Source organism: Odontesthes bonariensis, chromosome 1 (assembly GCF_027942865.1).
Source record: "Odontesthes bonariensis isolate fOdoBon6 chromosome 1, fOdoBon6.hap1, whole genome shotgun sequence".
NCBI classification, from domain to species: Eukaryota; Metazoa; Chordata; class Actinopteri; order Atheriniformes; family Atherinopsidae; genus Odontesthes; species Odontesthes bonariensis.
This window is the reverse complement of record NC_134506.1, coordinates 41,570,123-41,594,198: the sequence shown is the minus strand read 5'-3', so window position 1 is coordinate 41,594,198 and position 24,076 is coordinate 41,570,123. Positions and strand designations below refer to the sequence as shown.

The following is a 24,076-nucleotide window of genomic DNA, read 5'->3' as shown; positions in this document are numbered from 1 at the left end:
CACATTTACCATCAAGGTGTCTATTTGGGTGGGTGCGCGGCGTAAAAGGACACGGATGCGGACTTTCAAAAAACAAACTTGATTTATTCATTTAAAACAAGGTCGAAACAAAGCGTGGCTGAGCCGGATACCAAAAGTGGCGTGGCGTGGTCAAGACGGAGTATGGTGCAAGGATCTGACAAAGTGCAAGTGGAAACCTGGAAACTAAATACTGAGGAGGGTGATTGGTGACTGAGTGCAGTTTGAGGAGAAAACTACAGGTGAAGTGAATGAAGGTGGAAGAGCAAACAGAAACTGTGGGGAAGACAATGGCAAAACTAGAACTAAACATGACCTCAAAAACCAAGACATAAACAACCTAAAACATGATAAAACATAAAACTAAAAACATGGGGAAAACCCCATGGACACAAGGTATCACACCACCATAATGAAACGATCCACAGCCGGCTATTGTTCGGCAAGATCCTCTCAAAGCGACATGTTAATCTTCACTCATTTGATGTGTCATTCACAGATAAACCCTAAATATAAAGTGCATTGTACACGCTGAAGGCCTGCAGCAATCAGTTTGTATAGAATTAAAATAAAAACAGTGAATATGATACTAATAAAGTGAATTGTCAATGTTAAATGTTAACTTTGCAGCTGTTTTGAGTAATTTACAAATACTCAGAATCACTATCTCTTGCACACATTTGTTTCTGCCTATGTTAAAAGTCGAGCTACAAGTTCACTTTTTTTTAGAGTAAAATATAAAGACATTTCCAACAGGCTTACATTGAGACAGTGTGGAGATGGCAACAAGTTGCTCTCTGACCTCATATGAGGTCATCGGGGCTCTCAGGATGGGAAAACAGCTCGTTGCCACGGCTGCTTCTTCTTCCATGATGTTTACACGTGTACCATAGTAAGCGCCATAGCTGACATTGTGATTGGTGATGTTTAGAAAGTGTGAAATCGAACGTTCCACATTAAAATCCACTGATGTCATTTAGTTTTATCCATCTGCCTACAGACAGGCTTTGATAGTCCAGGTTCACACCAAGTGCACAGGCCCAGTGATGCAGATAAAGCCATTAAGGGATCCTTCTCGTGCACTTTTTTTTATTTTGCAGTCAGTCGGAGGGAAGCTTTAGCCCAGTGTCACCAGAAAACGTGTGCGAGGTTTCATTTGTCCACATATAAAAGAACAAGAAGTGCCACAATCCATGGCTGGAAATTGCGAGATGGTAACATTTACCCAGGCTTTTGTTTTCTGGAAAGTGTACGTCCACTTGCTGACGAATCAAATTTATGCTCCCCACACTGTCTGTAGGGAAAGTGTAGTGATAGTATATTGTTTAGCCTTTGCTCCAGTGACCAATGAAAACCTAGAGCTTACAAATACTTTGTACATATATTTTTACTATTTTACATTTTATTACTTTATGTAACCGGTATGAAACCTCTGCGTTGTGTTAAGGTTAAAACGAATGGAGACCACACCGCTGCTCTTTTGAAGGTCTTTATTTTCCAAACTTTCCTCACCAAACATCAGAAAACTGGGAACCTTGCTGTTCTTTGCGCCCGTGACTCTGTTGTGCTCACAGTTGCGTCACGTTTGTGCTTAAAATGTGGCTCCCGTGGCATCGTGAGGCCTTATGCACAGCACGTGTTCTGTGTTTAGGGACAGATGACCCTGTTGTCATGTTGAAGAACTTTGGAAGCAAGAACTTCCTTGATCTGGTTGCCAGACTGAGTAATCAGACTCTCAGTTCAGAGATGATTGCTCAATGATCATTATGAAGGAGATGCAGGGTTCCTATTTGGAAACAGGAGAAGCTTTGCAGAGGGACAACTAGTGATGCGGTACACCACCAAATCATTATGGTATATTAGTAAAGAGCTTGTCAGGGACTTAAAGGAGGATAGAGGCAAAAAAAATAGAGCAGTTCTGAATTAAAACCTTTCCCAGAGTGCTCAGAATCTCAGACTGGAGTGAAGGTTTGCATTTCAATGAAGGCATCTACACACCGTGTCATCTTTAGACATCAGACACAGTTTACTTCAAGGCACACTGTGGCAGACTTGGTCATTTTTTTATGTTTGCAGACCAGCTGAATCATAGTATTCTGTGAATGTGAAGAGCAACACATACTTTAAGCATTACATTCAAGCATAGAATAGGTTTTATGAGCTGACAGGCTGAAAAGCGACTGCTCAGTTGCCATGGTTATTTGTTTCCATGCTGCTTCCTTCTTGGTGTGGTCATGGTATTGTTTATTATTTATTGTTTGTTTGCACTTCAATAAAACATTACAAACAAGAATATATCACATAAAAGAAATATATAGAATAAAATAAATAATATATATATATATATATATATATATATATATATATATATATATATATATACACAATAGATAATAAATGATAAGCTGCAATGAATCAGTGCTGGAGAGGTTAGAAACCCTGGGAGGGCTTATCGAGAACCTCACCATTAAGATAAATAAACACGATTAAATGCATCTCATCAGGATCAAACAACAAATGGATTAATGAGAAAGAAAAAAAAAACAAAGAATAAAAACAACATCACAAAAATCAATAATCAAGCAATGAATCAAGAAATAAATTACAATAAATCAAAAGACTAAATTGCAATGGCAACTAAACAAAAAAAGAGAAGAAAAAGTATTAAGACAGTCCCATAGAGTACAGGTGATCTTTTAATTCCCTTTTATAGATGGGTAGGGAGGAAGAGCTGTTTGTCAGGTGAATACACTTGTTCCATAAAGTTACACCTTTATATTTGATGGAAAATTTTTGTATGAGCTGGAGGAGGCTTTTTCTGCCACAACTCAATCAGATTTTTTTCTAAACTCCAAGTTATATTTATCTTTTGGCTTTTATAAGCAGTGTTCTGGCTTGTTTTTCAACCCTAACACATCACTTCGTGGTGCCGGTTAGTAGCTGTGGGTTACAGGAGCTCGGCTACTGTTTTTAGCCACAATCAGATGTATCCCTGTGATTCTTTTTATGTTGTTCATCTTTCATCTCGGAGTGCTGAAAACCGCAGCGTATACCTGGCTTGAGATAATGACTGAAAGCAAACTGCCAAGAAAACACAGGTGTTGGATTCAGCAACAGTGTTGACCTGAATCCAGCAGAGCGTGTCTGGAGATGCTCGGAAAGCGTTTGCACGCTCACATTCACTGTTCCACCCGGTGGAGCTTTGAAAAGAAAGTTATCCTTCTTAAGAACACCGTAGAACACCATCTCTGTCGATGGTTCTTTAACCAAGCACAAAACGAGGGGTATGGACATTTCAGGCTTTTAACTTTCAGCTAATTTACTAAAGTCTCCAAAAAATGCTTTTGTGAAGTAGTTGGTCAACAAAAACTATCAATAAAGCCAAGCCTCTGAATGGCTATCTCTGTTTTGCTAGGAGGGCGTTTTGGATACAATGAAGTGGCCATGATACCAGCTGGAGCCACTCATATCCGAGTCACTGATAACAGCAGGAATTATCTTGGTAAGACTCAGATACACACACACACACACACACACACACACACACACACACTTGTTATTACTTCCTTTACCCAGAGACAGGAGGGGCCCAGTCGTCCCATCTGGTTTTTTTGACCCACTGTTTGTTTTCCAAGCAACAAAATCACTAGGGGCATCTATTCTCATCCTTGTTTATGAGATCTAAATAAAACAGGACCTGAAATGGCACACTCTGTGGTTTGGAAAGTGATGCTCATAAAGACTCTATCTAACCACAGGGATAGAGCAGGTGAAGGTGCTCGTTTCCACCTCGTGTCATGGAAAATCCCGCTCCCTGTACCAGGGGGAGACGGCTGCCTTACATAGACTGTTGGCATGTTTCTGCCTCTGACGTCCCTCCTTTACTTCACCTTCACCCATGTTAACACATGTATTATTTAAAAGTTATTCAATATCATTAAAGTCATGAGGAGTATTTGAGCGATTTCTCAAAACATCACCAAAGTATTCCCTCTCTCCTATTACCTTCTTCCTTCACGCAGCTCTGCAGAATGGTCGCTCCCAGTTTCTGATCAACGGCAATTGGAAGATCAACGTCCCGGGAGAGTATAGCGTAGCTGGGACCAAGCTGCTGTACCGGCGCTCAGCAGACACCTGGGAGAGCTTTGAGGTGCCAGGGCCAACCCAGGAAGACCTCCATCTAATGGTAATGAGCCCTCAAGATGCTGCAGTAGGACAGATTAGTAACTAAATTTCCAATAAGGCAAGGCAAGTTTATCTGTACAGCACAATTCAACAACAAGGTGATTCAAAGTGCTTTACAGAGACATTAAAACAGTAGAAATAAAAAGCACGATTTTAATTTTTTAACAAAAAAGAAAGAAATAAGAACAATAGATAAAATCAGGAGTTAAAATGTGATTAAGTTTTGAAACTCAAGCTTCAGATTTGGAGCTTTATTCAAATGCAGATGAAAAATAGGTGTGTCTTAAACATACTGAGTGTTTCAGCTGATCTGAGGCTTTCTGGGAGTTTGTTCCAGACATGTGGAGCATAGAAGCTGAATGCAGCTTCTCCACGTCTGGTTCTGACTCTGGGAACTGATAGAAGACCGGATCCAGATGACCTGAGGGGTCTGGAAGGTTCATACTGGGTCAGGAGGTCACTGATGTATTTTGGTCCTAGACCATTCAGAGCTTTATAGAGCAGCATCAGAACTTTAAAGTCTATCCTCTGATGGACAGGCAGCCAGTGTAAAGAGTGTAAATAAGATCAGCTTGTGTAAGTTATTGCAGAATCCCCTCACAAAATTTGGCTAAGTAAGGGGCCCAGTGTCACAATCATGTGCAGCACAAAAATCTTTTCGTCAACTAGCAGAAACATGCACTCAGCAGGTCTGCAGAGAGGAAACTTAGGAAGGTAAAAGAAGCAAAAAATGTCCAAAAACCAATCTTTTATCTCGACATTTTTTACTAAAAAACCAGTTGAGGGTTTCTGGCGATGCTTTTTGCTGTGGTGTAGATGCAACTAAGCTTGCTAGCTACAAGCTAGCTCCTGTTAGTTGTGTTATCGCCTAATTTCTATACATTTGGATGGTTTCTCAACATGCATGCTTCCAGTAATGTTAAATAACTAATGATGCAAGGTTAGGCTTCACTAAAAAATTATTGAAAAAAAAACAGTTCAGGAACAAGACTCCAGGAAGAACTTCCCATGGGGACATGAGCGGAGATAGCGAGAAAGGGTCTTGTGATCAAAAGCACAATGTTTAGACATGGTAGAGGTAGTGTGGTGGAATGGGATAAAGTTGCTGGATGAAATTTGGACCAAATAGAGTCATATTTTCTGATTAAATTAATTTATGTTAATGTGTGTAGTTGCAAAGCTTACACTCAATAATGCACAGAGAGAGGATATGGACACGTTTGCATGCTCTTCTTTTGTGCAGGTTCTGGCGACAGACAGAAATCCAGGGATCGAGTATGAGTACTGGCTGCCACCAGACCTGTACGCCCTCTACCACGGGAGGAAAAGCCCACTGCGACAGGCCCACCACACTGCCAACTACTTCCCCTGGAATCAACCAACCACTTCAACCACCACTACTACTACAACCACCACCACTACTACCACCACCACTCGTCCTCCCCCAAACACCCCCCGACCTCACTGGTGTAAGACCCGTCCTGACCTTCATTTAATCAAACCTTATCGCTACTGAAGTTAGGAAAAAAATCCTCCAGCTGTGATAAATCTTCATCTTTAACTTTATCTCATTTTTTTCCCCAATGTATTGCTAATGTGTAGTGTTTTGGTCTCTAAAAGACTGGAATTTGGATGTCGATCTGCGACTTAAATCTTCCTTCCGATTGCATTTTATAATCTTGAGTACCTTAAGAAACCCCCCCCAGGTTTAAATAATCTGCACCCTAGTTTCCTTTAACCATTTAAAATTGCATTGGATGATATATTCCCAAAGCAAGAGAAAGCCAGACAGCTGGAAAACTTTGACCCCCTCCCCTCAGAGCTCCTTCCAAAGCTAAACTTCTACTAAATGTTTATCCATGCCTCCCCAATCAGCTGGCAGAGCAGAGAATTAGCCTAACACCAGAAACTGGGAAATACAGTCATTGACGAACACACAATGTAGCTACAAAGCACTAGCTGCAGAGGTCAGCCCATTTGGCCCAAATGCACTTTTGTCTTCCTCGGAATGATCCTACAAACCTGGCATACCTGCCCTTTGGCTGTTTTTACCTTTATTTCTGTCAGAAACTATGAGGCTGAAGCCGGCTGGATACAGACCATCAATGCAAAGCCTTTTTTAGGTCTCTCTAAAGATGTTCCACTGGGTTCAGGTCAAGACTCGGGCTGAATCACTCGATGACTTTCACAGTGTTTCTTTTTAGGGCCACGTGGTGTTTCATGGGACTTCAGTGCATTACCTTGTTTTAACGATGACTTTCACTCCATCTTGATTTCTTGAGTACCCTGAAAGAGAGTCTTGCTCAGGGTTACCATTCTTCTACGTCCATCTTCCCCTCTATCCTGATCGTCAAAAAGCATAGCCACACCATGATGTTTCCATCCCCATGCTTGACTGCAGGAGTGGCTTTTATGAGATATGCCTGTTCTTTTCTACACGTGTCGTGCGGTCAAATCATTCTATTTTCATTTGATCAAATCAGAGTATTTTGTCTCTTCCCAGCCCTTTTATTGAGAAATGGCTCCTGACTGATCACACTACTCTAATGTCTGACGAATGGTGTGCTGCCCTGATAGTTGTCTTTTTGTAACGTTCTCTCATCTCTTCAAACATCGGGTTGTTGGTTAACTGGCTTACCAAAGTACTTCTACCTCCATTACTTAGCTTGGCTGGGCAGCCTGGTTTATGGTTGGAAGTCTGTTGTTCTTGGGTCATTCCCCTGCTCTGTGCATTGACACCATCAGATTTACATATACTCATAAAATAGACAGATGGTGTTACTTCTTAGCAGTGTCCAATAGGCTAAAGTGGACTCAAGCCAAGTTGTGGAGGCATTTTAAGAACCACTGATAGATGCAATGATTGATGTTCCCGGGATTTCTCAGTCATTTATTTCTAATGAATTAACACAATACTTTAAATCTGTGGGGAGATTGATTATCATTCAAGATAAGTAAAAAAATATGGCATTTGGGAAACTTTCTGGCCGCATTTTCTCTCTTTCAAGGGAAAAATATCGAGCTAAGGTAAACACACGAGGGCATTGTACTGCCTGCAAATTAGCTAGCTCACAGTAGTACAAATGAGCTGAGATCCACTAAATCTCAGTGAGTGAAAACATCTGTGTTGTGTGGATGATGGGTTAGAAATGACGAACCTTAAGTTTAAACCTTCGTTTATGTGCTCGCTGACCTCCTGAATGCTGCTGAGGAATGCAGCTGGTTCACGTCTCCCGATAAGCCGTGCTGAATCTCTCCTTAAATACTCATAGTCACATGGAAATCTGAAAACTGCCCGAGGACTTGTGCTTTCTTTCAGGCTCCATTCAATAACGTAGTAATTCTAAGTAGCCTCTCGGGGTAATATTTTCCAGCTGGTGGAAATCAGCCAAACAGAACTGATCCCATATTGCTGCCAGAAAAAAAACTGGGTTGAGTGTTTGGCAACAAAGTGAACTTTTCGGTCACGATTTATCATGTTGGAGCAGGATATAATGAAGTTATTATCAATTTAATCTAAAAATACAAGGAGCTGTGCTGTCTGCCTCCCATGAGAACTGTCCCACGTTGTATGTTTCAGAACACGTATCATTTAAAATCTGCTATTAGATTAAACCATAACTGATGATAAAACATGTCACTCTTAATACTGTAGTCTGTTTTAATCCTGTTATGCACCTCTTTTGTGTGTCCACACACAGCAAATACATACTGGGGGGTGTGGCTTCCTTTTTGTTGTTGGTGGTGGTGTTGGGATGTTTTTTGAGGCAGCATATGCTGATATAATATTGAATTGAACTTACTAGTACCCTATTAATCCTCAATAAGTAGTTAGACTGTTGCAGTATAGATTACCGAAGGAGAAGAAAGAAAGAACAGTCATAACAGGTGTGTGCTATTTTGAATTTTTGAGGGTTTTGTCAGTCTGCTCCAGGATGACTCATGCAGAACTGATCCAGGTTAAGGCACCAGCTGCATTGGTTGGAAAAAGCCTAAAATTTTGTTTTGGGAAGGCATTTTTTTCTCTGTGAAACTGGACTGTTGAGACACTGCAGGGATTTCGAGGGTGTTCCTGTTTAGTTAGAATCAGATCAAGGTATCTGAAAGCAGTTTCTACTTCATACTAGGGCTGGGCAACGATTAAAATAATCTAATTAATCACATGATTTCCCTGATTGATCACGATTAATCGCATTTTTATGCAAAATCCAAAAATGAATTCAAAAGTAGTGTATAGCTTTTAGCATTTAGTTTTATTAGGGACCGAGCAGTGAAACTGCAAGGACCCTATTGTATCTGTAAGGATTATTATTCCGTCTTCCTATACTTTGCAAAAGGTGCTCGAAAACTCAGGAAATTTTGCGAGCGCCACCTGCCAGTCGACGACATGAAAGAATCTAAACTTTATATTTTTGGGAGTCGCTCATTGACTCTGTAGCGCCCCCTACGATGCTTAAAAATGGTCCCCTTAATAGGAATAGTTTCGTGTGGGACGACGAAATTCGGTACACTACTTCATCATGGCCAGACGCACAAAAAAGTCTGGGGTCACTATGGTCCCACGTACACAGGAAGGCGGCCATTTTGGATGGAAAGTCAGTTTTTGACCGATTCCACGCCTTGCATAAGATCAAACTTGTCCTACAGATTTAATGCTACAGACTTCAAACTTGGCCAGGTTACTCTTAAGACATGGGGGGGGAGAAATCATGGAGAAACTTTTTCAAAACTTAAAGGGCGTGGGCGTGGCGACGCCTCAAAGTTTGATGACTCGCCGTCACTCGCCACAAAAAATAAAGCCGCTTATAACTCCCACAAACATTATCCAATCTGTCCCAAACTTCATACGGTGAATGCTGGACCCAGCCTGAGCGCGTACATATTATCATAGTGACATCCACCTATAGCGCCATCTGCTGGTGGTTGGAAACGTCTTTTTTTTTTCCACACCTCGCATTTGATCAAACTCCTCCTACATATTTAATGCAAAAACCTTCAAACTTGACCAGGTTACTCTTAAGACATGGGGGGAAAAAAAATCATTGGACAACTTTTTCAAACCTCAAAGGGCGTGGCCGTGGCGACGCCTCAAATTTATGACTCGCCATGAAAAATTAAGTTGCTTATAACTCCCACAAACATTTTCCAATCTGTCCCAAACTCCATACGGTGATTGCTGGACCAAGCCTGAACGCGTACATATAAAATAGTGATATCCACCTACAGCGCCACCTGCTGGTGGTCGGAAATGTCTTTTTTTTCAACACCTCACATTTTATCAAACTCCTCCTACAGATTTAATGCTACAAGCTTCAAACTTGGCCAGGTTACTCTTAAGACATGGGGCGAAAATTCATGGAGAAACTTTTCCAAACTCTGAACGGTGTTGGCGTGGCCAGGTGGTGAAAATCGTGTTATGGCGTTTGTGATTTGAAAGCCTTATCATCATCTCAAGGTCATGAAACTTGGCACACACGTCCACCCTGTTGACTTTGTACGTATGTAAAGGGTATCGTGTGTGGGTGGAGCAAAATGGCTCAGTGGCGCCCCTAGGATACTTAAAAATGGTCCCCACATTGGGGTTATTATGTGCTCGTACATATGCAGAGGGTATAGTGCGTGTGGGCAGAGCTGCGGCTCCAACGTCCAGCGCATGCCCCAACGTACGCACACCTCGGTCCCGCCTACAGCTGCTTGCAGCTTTCTAGTTTTAAATGTGCTGCCATACGAATGAAAGTGCCATAACATTTGTTGTGCAAACACACTTTTAACATCAGCATCTTTCTGTAGTTTTTATGTAGAAGCCTCGCTCCACTGTCTGTTTCCTTGAATGACTTGCTGCTATCAGTTGTGTGTTTTGCCTTTAAGTGATATTTTAGACTGGAACTACTACGCTGAGAAGACAATTCAACTTGGCAGAGTTTACAGATGACTTTGGTTCTGTCGACTCCGCCGTCTGGAAGAACTTTAAAATGAAAATGGCCGAGTAAAAGTTCCGTACCCTTCTCCATGTTTGGTGGATCCGCTGATTACTTTCTTTTCCTGTTCCACAGCAGACAGCAACAGGCTTTTACAAAATAAAACAAATAATAAAACAGGGGTGGTCTGTGGAGTAGTGGGTTGATCAGGCACCCCATGTACAAGAGGCTATAGTCCTCGCTGCAGCTGGCCCCGGTTCGAGTCCCGCATCGGACAGCCCTGTGCTGCGTGTCGTTCCCCCTCTCTCTGCCCCCTGTTTCCTGTATCTTTGAACTTTCCTATCCATTAAAGGCCCAAAAGCCCCAAAAAATAATTAAGAATTTAAAAAAAATCTGCGTTAATACGCAATAAAATATTTATCGGCGTTAAATAATTCACGAGTTAACTCGATAATGACAAGTTAACTCGCCTAGCCGTAATTTATACACAATCAGAAACATGATTTGTGTCAACACCATGTCAGGAGCTGGATCAGACTCCCACCGACTCCCTTAAAAGTTGCATCAGGATGTTGTCATGTGTTTTACAAACATAAAACCTACATATGACAGGCTAAAGTTAGAATTAGGCTTACTGCTTATTATTTTTCAGTCCTGGTCATTTGCTTTAAAACTTGTGTGTTTCCTGTCTTGCAGTTTTAAAGCATTTGAAGCCACCGCGACAGCCTCTTCACTACAACCGCCCCCAGCACCCTCACCAGCCCATCCCTCGCCTGGAGCGGGAGGACAGCCACAGAAATCTTCTCCCTCAGCCCTCACCTGGAAGTATGTTCCCCACATTCCCACCCCATCATAAACAAACAACTAACCATAACCCCAATAAATGTAAGAAGAATGGGTTTTGTGGACACTTCACATTCTTATCATTCTTATGCAAAACCATTTAATAAGGAGCCCAAACATCCCAGAGTCATAAAGGAGCTCTGTGGATCTCACCTCACACATTCATGGTGAATTTTGCTGCTGTTCTGTTGCCCCACAAACACAACTTCTCTGTTATCACGCTGTGGAAACGCACTAATGAGCTGGACACCAAACTTGTTTGATATGATTTTGGGCAGAGGTTCAGTGACCTGCAGCAAGGCTACACTGGAAAAAATGCCCCTCCAAAAATAAGTAAGAAAAACAACAAATACAAGACGTTTTTGCTTGAAATAAGCAAAAAAATCTGCCAATGGAAGTAGTGAAAATCGGCTTGTCAAGATTTCTTGAAATAAGATGTGATATTTAGGACTTTTGAGATAAAAGTCTCTTCAAATGTAAAAAAAAAAAAAAAAGCTTGTTTCATATGATATGTGACTCAAAACAATTTGACTCAAGACTTTATCATTTAACAAGATATTCCAGATGTATTGTCTTCAAACAAGTCCCTATATCTGGCTGAAATAGTACTTGTTAGGCAGTTGTGTCTCATATTAAGTGTAATGAGATATTTTGACTAGAAATGAGACAAATTTACTTGGTAAGACTTTGATTTTTTTCCAGTGTAACTGATGTAACTGCCAACAGGAAAGATGTGAAGAAATGAAGTCTTACTTGTCGGGTAGTGAGCTTACTTCTGCTCGGTTTGTTCCTCAGGGCACTGCGGCCAGTGTCTGCGAGTTAAAGGTCGAAGGGAACGGCAGAGACAGTACTGCCAAAAGGACTTTGGTGAGACCCATTTTGAAAATTTTACCGGACGAACGTTTGACATAATGCTAACATGTTGCGTCTCCATTCTTTGCCAGTATTTCGGGCCAGGGTGTTTGGGAAGCTGTACAGAGGCGAGGAGACTCGTTATGATGTCCAGATCCTCCACACCTACCGGAACCGCTTCCGCCTGGAGCACCGGGAGTTCCTCTGGGTCCCTAACGTCTGTGACTGTCCTCACCTGGAGGTGGGGAAGCAGTATGTCCTGATGTTGCGTCGCCACATTAACTATGAGCACACGCTGAACCGCATCCTTTTGGAGGAGGACAGCTACGTGGTGCCGTACAGACCCAGAGAGGATGAGCTGCTGAGACAACTGGAGAGGCTCTGCAGCAACAGAGGACCCAAACAGCCCGCCGAGCTGAGGGGAAGAGCATAGTTTTCTGTGTGTATCAAAGATTTGGGGGCTTGTACATAATTCGTCTGCCGTGTTTCATTTGTGGACTTTCAAACCGCTGGCCTGATGAATTCTGCAAGGCGTAGCGTGACCGGAGGAAGGGTTCAGTCTCATCTGAAACCCGCCTCATTAAGAAAACCAAAAGGAACTCCATGTTTATTTAAAAGCCTGACCAGCTTACTGTACCTTACAAAGCACTTTAGGTGGATGCTCGTGCCCACCTTAAACAAATACCAAAGAGAAGAACACTGAGTGAAATAGCCTTTTTGTTATTGCTGTTGTACCACAGCAGTTTTTTACATTGTATTTGTCTGTTTATGAGTGTGTGTGTGTGTGTGTAAACTTAAAAGAAAAAAACTTCTGCATTGAACTCGACTGAACACAGTTTTTACTTTTCTTCTGAGGACACGTTGCCGAGGTCCATCTGATGTTAAGAATCATTCATTTATTCAGCTGCATTTGTGCAGCAGGAAGTGTTTGTGAGACAAATGTGAGCAGCAAAGACTGAGCTGAATAAGTTTGTGCAGCCCGAGTCTGATGCCTTTTTTTAAACTCTTTCCGTGGCAGATATTCACACGGCCTGAGTTAGAATCGAGCTGTTAAAGATTGTAATTTTTGGTCCTTTCATCTCATGGCAGTAGAAAAAGTATGAAGACTAAGGAGAGTCACAGAGCTGGTCCCAGAGCTACAGAACCATCCCGTTTCCAGGTGTTTTTCAGGTTTTCCGTGGTCCAGTTGGATGTCCCGCTGGCAATACTGGAACATTTCAAAATATTCCACCTGTTTTTGGTCAAAGTTTTCTATTTTTACTCATTTCTAACAATATATCGCTTAATATATATTTCTGTGTAAAAACAAGCTTAAATCGTAACACGTCATTTGTGTGTAACTCGTTTAATGACTTTCATGTTTTCTGTTGCTCATTTGTGGTATTCATTTTCAGCTCTTTGATGCTTTACATGAAATATATTTTTAGAAATACGGTATTTTATTGTGTGGCACTGATTAGCAGCAAATAAACTTTTGTATAACTTTACTGCAGTTGTTCTGAGAAAGCTCGCTGTCTGTTAAACAGTCAGTTGAATCTTGTGCCTTGTTCTATGCATTTGGAACCTCACATTTGCTCTCAAACCTCACAAAACTGCGCCAAAAGAGTCTGAATCGTTATTACACTGGAAAAAATGCCCCATTAAAAATAAGTAAGAAAAACAACAAATACAAGATGTTTTTGCTTGAAATAAGCAAAATAAATCTGCCAATGGAACTAGTGAAAATCGGCTTGTCAAGATTTCTTGAAATAAAATGTGATATTTAGGACTTTTGAGATAAAAGTGATCTTGAAATTAGCTTAAAAACCTCTTCAAATGTAAAAAAAAAACTTTCTCATGTCTCATGTGAAATATGACTCAAAACAAGATGTTTTCAAGACTTTTTCATTTAACAAGATATTCAAGATGTGTTGTCTTCAAACAAGTCCCTATATCTGGCTGAAATAGTACTTGTTAGGCAGTTGTGTCTTATATTAAGTGTAATGAGATACTCGATGAGACAAATATACTTGGTAAGATTTAGACTTTTTTCCAGTGTACTCACTCAAATATGGGAGTAAAGATATGCAAACACCAGTTTATGATTAACAAACCAGACATGGAAACAGCAAGATTTGTAAGAAAAACATTATATTTACAAAAAGCTTTAAATCTACAACAAAAGAAACACTACATTTAAATGCAGATAATGTAACAAACTATTGATTTATATTATGATCCGAGACAGATTTCTGTTCATTAACTGTAAAAAAACAAATAAAGTCCTCACTGACTCGGACTCGGTTTCCTTTCAGGAGACAGTAGATTAGTGGAAGTCAGCAGGCTTCACGTGTCAACACGAGGATGAAGGGGGGGTTAAGATTCACAACGTAGTCCTGCACAGCAAAGTCTTAAAGACTTCATCTGGAGCCGTGAGACACAAAGCTTCACCCCCACCTGGAACTCACTGCTTTTAATCTTTTGTATTTTCAGGAAAAGTTCCGTTATCGAAATTCCTAAACGCGAATGAATCCAAGCCGGACGTAACTTTTAGAAGTGAACGATGTACCGTGAAGCATCATACATTTCTGTTTAGCTGCCTTTAAGATGATCTAGAAAAATCTAACGTAAGCATGTAAAACTCAATCTGCAGAGATGATGCAGGGTTGTTCCTGTGATCTTGGACACTTCGGGTCGTATTTTAACACATGAACACATTTTTCTTTGGTTCTGGGCAGGAGTTGAGAAACAGAAGCTTCTCCGTGAACAGGAATGTTGAAAATTGATCAAAAGATTCAATTAAATCTGTTCTGTCTGTACATATGCTGGTTTGTAACTGTCAGCAGTAAATGAAATAAAGCTCTGTGTATCTACACGGTTTTCTTTTCATTTCAGCTCCATCAGGTTGAATTTGAATTCTTGGACAAACTTGAGGTTGTCGAACGATTTCAAACATTAGTTCTAATGACAGTTGGTTTTGCAGCTGATTGATTCATTGATTTGCCTACAGGATGATGTGAGAGTCGCATTATCACTTACAGACACACAAACCATTCTTTTTATTAAAAAAGTGATCAGTATTGAAATAAATCTTCAATAAATCAGAAGATTTAAGCTTTCAAAAGGTTTTTCCTGAATATTCCTCAGACTTTAAAGGGCTTTTTAGGGATGTGGGCTATTTAGTGACATCTAGTGGCATTAATTAAAGATTGCAACTAACTGAGTCATTAGTTCACTCTTCACTTCTTTGTAGGGAAACCATAATAACCACTGTGTCCGTTCTGGGTTACTGTAGTAATGTGGGGGGAAGGCATAGAGCTTAAATCATGACCTCTTTGATCTAAGGTTATAAAAAGATCGCAATTCTTATTCAGATGGAATCAAAACATGGTTCCGAATATCATATTTTACACACTGGACCTTTAATAGAGCACAACTGTCCAGATGTGTGTGTTTAATGGTTATTAGTCAGATCCCTGGCTTGTTTTCATGGCATAAGCTGCTTAGACCATCTGTTTTAAACAATCTGCTGTGTCATGTTTCAGCATATGATATGATATTGCAAAAATATGAGCACTTTTTATATATATATCTATCAATAGTATTTAAGATTTCTTTCTGACTATTTCAGGGATTGTTTCTCAGATTTTTATGATGAGGGTTTTCTACACTGAGTAAGGACCAGTTTTTGTTTTGTAGACGAGCTGCTTGTGGTTGTTGTTCATAGCTTTCGGGAAAAATTTGTTCATGTTTAGAACCGTCAAATGTTTGTCTAAGACCAGAGGACTAACAAGGTTCTCTGCTTCAGGGCAGGTTCTTCAATCTTCTGAGAAAAAAAAAACAGCTATCTTTTTGGAATGCATGCTTTTTATAACAATGATATAGCAAATATCTAGAGGTTTTTTTCTCCGTTATAACATTAGAAGTCTAAAATATTGCAAAGATGAAAATAAAAAAAGAAAACTAGAATTAAACAGTAAGAAATATGAAATGTGTCCATCTTGATGCCTTCTCACTTTTTTCCCCACATCATACGGAGTGAAGAAATTCACTCCTTCTGATCCCTTTGGCAATTCATTCTGTAAATGTGTTTTGAAACCACCGTCACATCCTTGTTAACGGTATCAGTTCAGGGTGTCCGGCCTGTGACCTCAGGGCCAGTTCTTCATATCTCAGCAGGGCACCAAGCGCTGAGCTGAGTCTTCTCACACCATTGTGAGTCCTTGATCCCTGAACCCAATAATGTCCACTCGTAAAAAATGTCCACCTGCAGGGCACCGCCGGGAGCTCAATCATCTGACCTCCACATCACGTCACGCATGCTTCTTTCTGCCCGGACACTCGTAGATAGCGTCAGACACTGACACTGATGTGGCGAGAGGATGCTGTGCGCCGTTTGATGCGTGAGCGCCGCGGCCTCGACTCGTTCTGGCAGCTGCACAGAGGACCCAGCAGCAGCCAGAGGTAGAGGACCACACAGGCCCAACAGGACGACATCTTCACCCAGAAGGTAGACCAGCTGCCATGGGTGAAGGTGGTCTCCAACACTGCTGACTCATAGCTGGAAGACGACAGCAAAGGTTACAAAAGGAACCGCGTAGAAATCTTAAAATATTAGTGCTGGGCGAGTTAACTCGTTAATTATTTATTTTGTCGTGCATTAACGCAGGTTTTATTATTGTAAAAGTCTTTTGAATGCATCACATTCACACAGTTACAGCAAACACCACGAAGCATGGAGGAATAAAATAAAAATAAACTAGCAGCTAACATCACCGCTACAGGTGCTCCTCGGTCTCTGTGGCTGTGTTCGAAACTGCATATTTCTCCTACTACTCCCACTACTCATACTAACTTTAACTTTTTTTAAGTTCCCGGATGCATACTAGATTGGCCGAAATGTTGGGTATGCATCATGAGGTTACTACTCATACTCAAACTACCCAAGATGCAACGTAACGTGACGTCGCCGATCGTCATTTCCTGTCAAAATGGCAGTTTCAAGCTAGCTACAACGAGGGTAGGTTCACTTCCTGTTTTCAAAACAAAAGCACCAATTGTATCGTAATGCTTTCCCTATGATAAAAGGCAGCGGGTATTTTATTTTTGTGAAAATAACCGGAAGTGCGTTGCTCACTGCGGCTAGCTTTAGTAGCGCCGAATTTGTGGGAACAAAATTGTAAATAGCCGGTATTTTGTCAGGTTTTCAACACGTTGGGGATCTAAACGACTACTTTCTCACCTGAAAATGTTTCAAATATTGCTAAAGTTCACAGAGTTTAGAGCTTAAAGCGGCACAATGCAACTTTTTCATGGTCATAAAATTGCTTGGCAATCATCAGATTGCTTGGCTGACCCGTTCTGATGAAAACGGTGACATTTCCATCTCCATCTGGTGGCCCTAGACCGAAACAGCGCTTGCAACTTTGCCTGTGGCGCCGCGTGCTTTGTTTACCTCTGGAAGTCTCGCGACACACGAGAGCTGAGAACTACTGCTTCACAGCAGGTCGTAAAGGGCTCTGAGCCGAGCCAGGTCACAGCCCTTTTACAGATAATAGAGACTCTCTGGCCAGGTAGCCTGATAAGACACACCCCCTCTCCATTAGCTGTCGACGGCTCTCCAACTCTCTGCCAGTGTCTTGAAAAATAAACCGTAAATTGCCTCTGGTGGGTTTACGACAGTCTGGCTATACTGTCGCCTTATTTTCTACAGAGCTCCCCCTACAGCTTTGGGGTGTGTATTGCATGGTAAACAAACCCCGTATTACTGAAAGTTGCATAGCGCCGCTTTAAGCGAAATCAGCTTCAGGCCGGCTGATTTCGGCTCGGGTAGGAGCGAAATGCATTGTGGGTAAACGCTCTGCATACTGTCTGATCGTATGCGGTTTCGAACACAGCCAAAGTGAAGCTCACAGAGCTAACGACTTCCTGTTTTACTTGTTTCAACATAAAAGCGCATATTTCAAAATACATTTTTAAAAAAACTCCTGCATTTACTGCCAAGTTGAATTGTCTTCTCAGCATAGTAGTTCCAGTCTAAAATATCACTTAAAGGCAAAACACACAACTGGTAGCAGCAAGTCATTCAAGGAAACAGACAGTGGAGCGAGGCTTTTACATAAAAACTACAGAAAGATGCTGATGTTAAAAGTGTGTTTGCACAACAAATGTTATGGCACTTTCATTCATATGGCAGCACATTTAAAATAAAACTAAATGCTAAAGGCTATACACTACTTTTGGATTCATTTTTGTATTTTGCGTACAAATGCGATTAATCGTGATTAATCAGGGAAATCATGTGATTAATTAGATTAAACATTTTAATCGTTGCCCAGCCCTATAAAATATCAAATCAAAGCAAAAAAAAAACGTGTGGGAATGCCTTTGACTAACCTGAACCAGTTAGTGAGGGTCATCATGACGTACAGCGAGGCCAAGAAGAAGACGAAATGGAAGAAGAAGTAGCTGTATGCCACTTTCTGCGTCTCGTTGTGAATAACCTTCTGACAGCCTTTGTTGTCGTCATCAATCACCAACTCCTCTTCAGCTGGAAAACAGAAAAGTAAGAAAGTCTGTGAGGACGACCCCTCTGTCTGTATTTGTCCTTTGAGATCTCGGTGCTGCATTTGATAAGCTCAACCACAGCTTGAACATGTTGTTGGGATCAAAGGAACCACAAAGTCATATTGATCTGATAGATTCCAGTTTGTTAAAAAAAAAACAACGAGTCATGGAGTTCCACAGGGCTCTGAGTCTGGAACGGCATTGTTTACTTTATATATGCTTTTATTAGATAATAAGCGGTTAGAGTTCAATAACCGGAAGGTCGGCGGCTCGATTCCCACTCTCTTTGAGCCGCTCCTTGCCACGGCCTTGAGAAAGGACACCATACCCCCATGCTCCCCGGGTGCTGTGATTGGCTCCAGTGGCATGTGCATGCGTGTGTTCAACAGGTGCCAACCTGGAAAATCTAATCACCTGACTAACATGACAATAAAGTAATCTTAATACGGCATAAAGGTGCAGCTTCCGTTGCTATGGTGATGCTACTCCACTGTACATATCCATGAAAACAATCCCTTAGAGTACGTGCAGGTCTTACGGGAATAAAAGCCTGGTAAATATTTTTGGTAAATATTATAGTAATGGATGGCTCAGGTGATCCTGAAACATCCCTTTAATTAGTTTAATTAGGCCTATAAACTGCTGGTGCTCCCATGATGCACTGGGCATCTTTTATCTGATACGACAGACTTCTGAGTCTGGTGATGCTGAGGACTGTTCCTGTTAAAAGGAAATCATTTGCTCATTATCCTGTACATGCTCAGTATGGCGGATCTCATCGAATGGAAGATGTTATGTAACCCGTTGGTTTTCTTGGTTAAGACTGCTTTTGATTAAACTGAATTGGACTGAATTTAATTGAAATGGACTTACTTTAATTGGACTTGAAGTGAACTTGCTCACTTTTTTTGCAAAGTGCCTAAAGACGACTTTGGTTGAAAATTGGTGCTATATGAATAAACTGAATTGAACTGAAAGTGAGTAAGTGAGCAGTAAGATGCAGCCTCTGGGGGACCATTATAAATAAGAAACATCCAGCCGACATGTGCAATAGATTCTGGACCTCAAACCCATTTCTGACTTATCTAAAACAGACTCGAGTTTGGCAACGAATACATTTCTGAAGTGAATAAAGGTATTTTTGACAGTAATCTCTTAAAGATCATCACGATGCTTTAAACAAAGCTCGACGAGACACAGACACGATGACGCAGACCGTGTTGAGAGCATCGGTACCAACCTGCTTCCTCCTCTGGGCAGCAGAAGCAGCAGGTTGCTTTCTGGAACTCATAGCGATAAACTTTGATCATCCAAAATGGCCCAAACACCTCTGCCAGGTAGGAAGCTTCGTTGCTGCAGGGAGAATAGATCTGAGCTCATTTATCTGCACAAAATAGCACTCATATTCTGTCAATTCTTTGGAGACATAAATGTGTCTGCTTACCATGCAAAGAGGACGCAGCAGTACATGATGGCAGCTCCTATTATAGCCACAGCGTTGCCTTCGTTCTGGATGCCATCTTGTCGCACGCTGGGGTAACAGACGGTCATGTTCATGCCCTGATACACCACTGACAAACAAAAGAACACAACTCTTTGAGTTACACTGCAGAATAACAGAAGAAAAACACTCCCTGGTTACACTTTTATCTCTAATTCATGCAGAGTAAATGAGACCCGATGAATATTTAAAGCATTTTTTTTTTAAAGCTCTCATCACTGTCACAAAAAGCAAACTTTCTTTTGATCTTCTACTTTAAATCATTATTAACTGAATGTAGAAAATCTGCAAAGTGAATGTAAGACATTCCATAAACAAAGTTTAAGGCCCTTTAAAGCCTGGGATGCTTTATGAGACAAATGTTTGAACCATGTTTAAAGCAATGCATCAGATGTGTTAAAAAGGTTTAAACAGAAATAAAACCAAAGAAAGATTTAATCTGGAGGCTGCCTTTCTCCTACACTATGCAAGTTGCCATCATCCATTAGGAAACCTAACTTCTGATGGTGTTTTCTTTGATTTCTCTGAGTTAGAGCGGAATAAATATGAAGCTATAAATATGAAGGTTATTCCTGTTTTCTTTCCATCTGTTTTCAAATATTACAATCTTTGGTTTGCTATTTAAATAAGTGAATAAGGTATATAACTGTTTTTTTTTTGCTAGATGTTTCTCATTAAAGATATATAATACTGTATTTTGCTTCATTAATCAAGAACAAAGAGAAAAGGTGCCACGTGTTGTGTCACTTTCCTTCATTCTTTCTCCTTCATTTCCTTCCCTGGAAAATTCCTTTCTTTCTTGTAAAAAAGGGCCTCGGCTGCATCTCTTTCTTATAGACTCACCCTCTGGACACCCTAACATATATGCATGCACAAACCCTAACCCACCAGTACACACACATAAACTCAGAAATCCCGTGAAGCCCCCAGAGAAACTTTGTGTTTGTGTGTCGTTGAGCTCAGTGAAAACACTGGCTAATTACAGGATTTAGAGCGTAATATGCTCACACATGCATTTGTGTCCTGATATGCTTAAGGACTTTGCTTTCCCTTTATACCATCATAAGTAATCACAGAATCTTTATCTTGGATCTTAAATCCTTTTTTGGCAACGTGTCCTTATATCGTCCTCGCTCCCAGGGCCCAAAGCTTAAATCATTCCTCACAAAAGCAGACGCACACGTGCACAGTTAAGGTCAAGAGTCGTCAAGGGGGGAGAGAACAAGTCCTGCTCTTTGTGTTGCCTTTTCAGTTGAACTCCTGACTAATTCTTCTACTGAAAAACAAGTGCACGGAGAAGAATGAGCTCTCCGGTGACAGACTCTGCGGCAAACAAAAACCATAAGAGCGCATTAATGAAGATGGTTCGCACCATCAAACATGAAAATCTGCATCAGAGCAGATGAGGAAAGAAAACTCAGCAACAAAAGGTGAAGATTGGGCATCACAGAGCTACTGACTGTGTGCTGCTGTGAGAGTGTGTCCCAGTCTGTGGTGAAAAGGTGCTTTCATAACAGGCTCGGCGCATATTTTCTCAACAAGTTGCTACAATGTCCTGTGCTCCCACAGGGCTCACACACACACAGACTGTGCACGCTCATCCTGCATATTCACACACCTTCAACATGACTGTGAGTGTGCCAGTAGCCACGTTTCAGCGTACTTTAACAGCATGATGAAAGGTGGTATTAGGCTCTAATTCAGAGATACTCATTGCACGGCCATAGTAGCTTATAACAATATGGTAACAATAACAATACATTTTTTCAAATAACATACAGAGAATACTGCACAGTATTAAGTATTTTTATTAAGTATTAATTAAGGCTTAATGGTGTTTCCTAAAGGGGGCTCTGTTAAACCTGGCAACGCAGCCCGCTTAAACCACCGTCACACTTGACCGCAGAGCACGCTAGCTCCTTTAGCCAGCGCGAGATGCAGGCACAATGGATCGGTTTTTAATCAAAAAAGGGCAAAAACCAGCACAAAAACCATGCTCATCCTGAATGTCTCACTATGATTACAACAACAAACTACAAATACAACATGAAGAAAGTCAAGGACATGCATGTCAGCTTCCGCTCATCCTAGTATTAAGGTAAATGTGGTCTTAACTGAAAATGTATTGGCTGTGTTGTTTCTTTTTCTGTGGGATGTTTTATATGTAGAAATGCACATTTGCAAAAGGGGACTTTAGTATGTTGTGGTAAAAGTGGCTCTTCCCATGATTTTGCTGCCAATGTGGCTCTTGTGAACAAAATGGTGAGTATCACTGCTCTAATTAGTCTCTAATTATTCTCTTTGAGTGGACAGAGCTTCTCTAGAACATGTTTTAAATCTTAGTAAGACCAATATACACAAACCTTTGTATCTTTGTGTTCCATCAGCTTCGTATTAATGACACATTTTTAATGCTTTGGGATACTAATCTGGGTCCATTCCTGCTGAATCCAAGATTTCCGCTGCTCAACAGTTGTCTGATTGTTGTTGTCTGGTTCTCCTCTTCATGATGCTCCATACATGTTCAACAGGAGACAGATGTGGACTGCACATCTGTCGAGCTCACACACTCTGTGTGTATGAAGTCCTGCAGAATGAGGTGTGGCGTCGTCCTGCTGAAATAACCACGGAGCTCCCGGGAAAATGCCTGGATGTCACCTGGATGGCAGCATCTGTCTCTCCAGAACTCCAACATCCAGCTCTGCATCAGGGGCACCTTCACACAGATGAAGCCCTCCCTGCCATGGACCCCGATGCCCCCCCACACCTTCACACAGATGAAGCCCTCCCTGCCATGGACCCCGATGCCCCCCCACACCTTCACACAGATGAAGCCCTCCCTGCCAGGGACCCTGATGCCCCCCCACACCTTCACACAGATGAAGCCCTCCCTGCCATGGACCCCGATGCCCCCCCACACCTTCACACAGATGAAGCCCTCCCTGCCATGGACCCTGATGCAGCCCCGCACCATCACAGATACTGGGTTTAAACCTTCCTCTGAGAACAGCCTGGATGCTCTTTCTCAGCAGTTTTTCCCAGAAACAGCTGAAACGTGGACTCATCTGCCCACAGAACACGTGTCCACTGTCTTTCTGTCCATCTGAGACGAGCTGGTGTCCATAGAACTGGGTCGTGGTCCAGAAACTCAAAGAAAACTCCAGAAAACTCCAAGAAAACTCCAGAAACTCCAAGAAACCTCAAGGAAAACTCAAGAAACCTCAAAGAAAACTCAAGAAAACTCAAAGAAAACTCCAGAAACTCAAAGAAACCTCAAAGAAAACTCCAGAAACTCAAAGAAACCTCAAAGAAACTCAAAGAAAACCCAAAGAAAACTCAAAGAAAACTCCAGAAGCAGCTGAAAGGTGGACTCATCTGCCCACAGAACACGTGTCCACTGTCTTTCTGTCCCTCTGAGACGAGCTGGTGTCTGGAGAACTGGGCCGTGTTCCTGCTCAGAGCTGATATATGGCTTCCTCCTGGTGTGGTACAGCTTCAGGTCACATTTCTGGATGCGGCCATGGACCGTGTTGAGTGGAAATGGTTCTCCCAGCTCCTCCTGAGCCCATGTGTCTGTATGGATCATGGTGGCGTGGTGACGGTTTCTCCTGCAGAGCTGCCTGAGGGCTCCCAGCTCATCCAGCAGGGCTTTCTGTCCTCGGCCTTTCCACGCTGAGGTTTCCCCAGAAAGACCAAAGTTTTTGCAGTCTTGCATTGAGAAATATTCTTTTAGGAATTAACGCAGGTTTTATTATTGTAAAGGTCTGTTGCTTTCTGCTGCGGATCCACCAAACATGGAGAAGGGTACGGAACTTTTACTCGGCCATTTTCATTTTAAAGTTGGATATCACCGCTACAGGTGCTCCTCGGTCTCCGTGTGAAGGCGCTACTTCCTGTTTTACTTGTTTCAACATAAAAGCACGTATTTCAAAATACATTTTTAAAAAAACTCTTGCATTTACAGCCAAGTTGAATTGTCTTCTCAGCGTAGTAGTTCCAGTCTAAAATATCACTTAAAGGCAAAACACACAACTGATAGCAGCAAGTCATTCAAGGAAACAGACAGTGGAGCGAGGCTTCTACATAAAAACTACAGAAAGATGCTGATGTTAAAAGTGTGTTTGCACAACAAATGTTATGGCACTTTCATTCCTATGGCAGCACATTTAAAATAAAACTAAATGCTGAAAGCTATACACTACTTTTGGATTCA

At 41.5% G+C, this 24,076-nt stretch overlaps 2 protein-coding genes across 3 annotated transcripts in view; one reads left to right on the top strand and one right to left on the bottom strand.

The window, feature by feature from the left end:
* The window catches only part of adamtsl5 (ADAMTS like 5), a 53,323-nt gene extending 38,655 nt beyond the window's left edge, over positions 1-14,668 (top strand). For both annotated transcript variants that reach the window (XM_075466935.1, XM_075466934.1), the window contains exons 9-14: positions 3,434-3,520; positions 4,041-4,204; positions 5,447-5,672; positions 10,818-10,946; positions 11,760-11,831; positions 11,909-14,668. In XM_075466935.1, the coding sequence (XP_075323050.1) occupies positions 3,434-3,520; positions 4,041-4,204; positions 5,447-5,672; positions 10,818-10,946; positions 11,760-11,831; positions 11,909-12,249 (1,019 nt within the window). In that variant the 3' untranslated portion in view covers positions 12,250-14,668. The remainder of the gene's footprint in view (positions 1-3,433; positions 3,521-4,040; positions 4,205-5,446; positions 5,673-10,817; positions 10,947-11,759; positions 11,832-11,908) is intronic.
* serinc4 (serine incorporator 4) overlaps positions 13,977-24,076 on the bottom strand; it is a 36,185-nt gene continuing 26,085 nt past the window's right edge. The window contains exons 8-11 of the mRNA XM_075466937.1: positions 19,807-19,933; positions 19,603-19,715; positions 18,192-18,345; positions 13,977-16,356 (exon numbers count right to left, since the gene is read on the bottom strand). Coding sequence (XP_075323052.1) covers positions 16,149-16,356; positions 18,192-18,345; positions 19,603-19,715; positions 19,807-19,933 — 602 coding nt within the window. The 3' untranslated portion in view covers positions 13,977-16,148. The remainder of the gene's footprint in view (positions 16,357-18,191; positions 18,346-19,602; positions 19,716-19,806; positions 19,934-24,076) is intronic.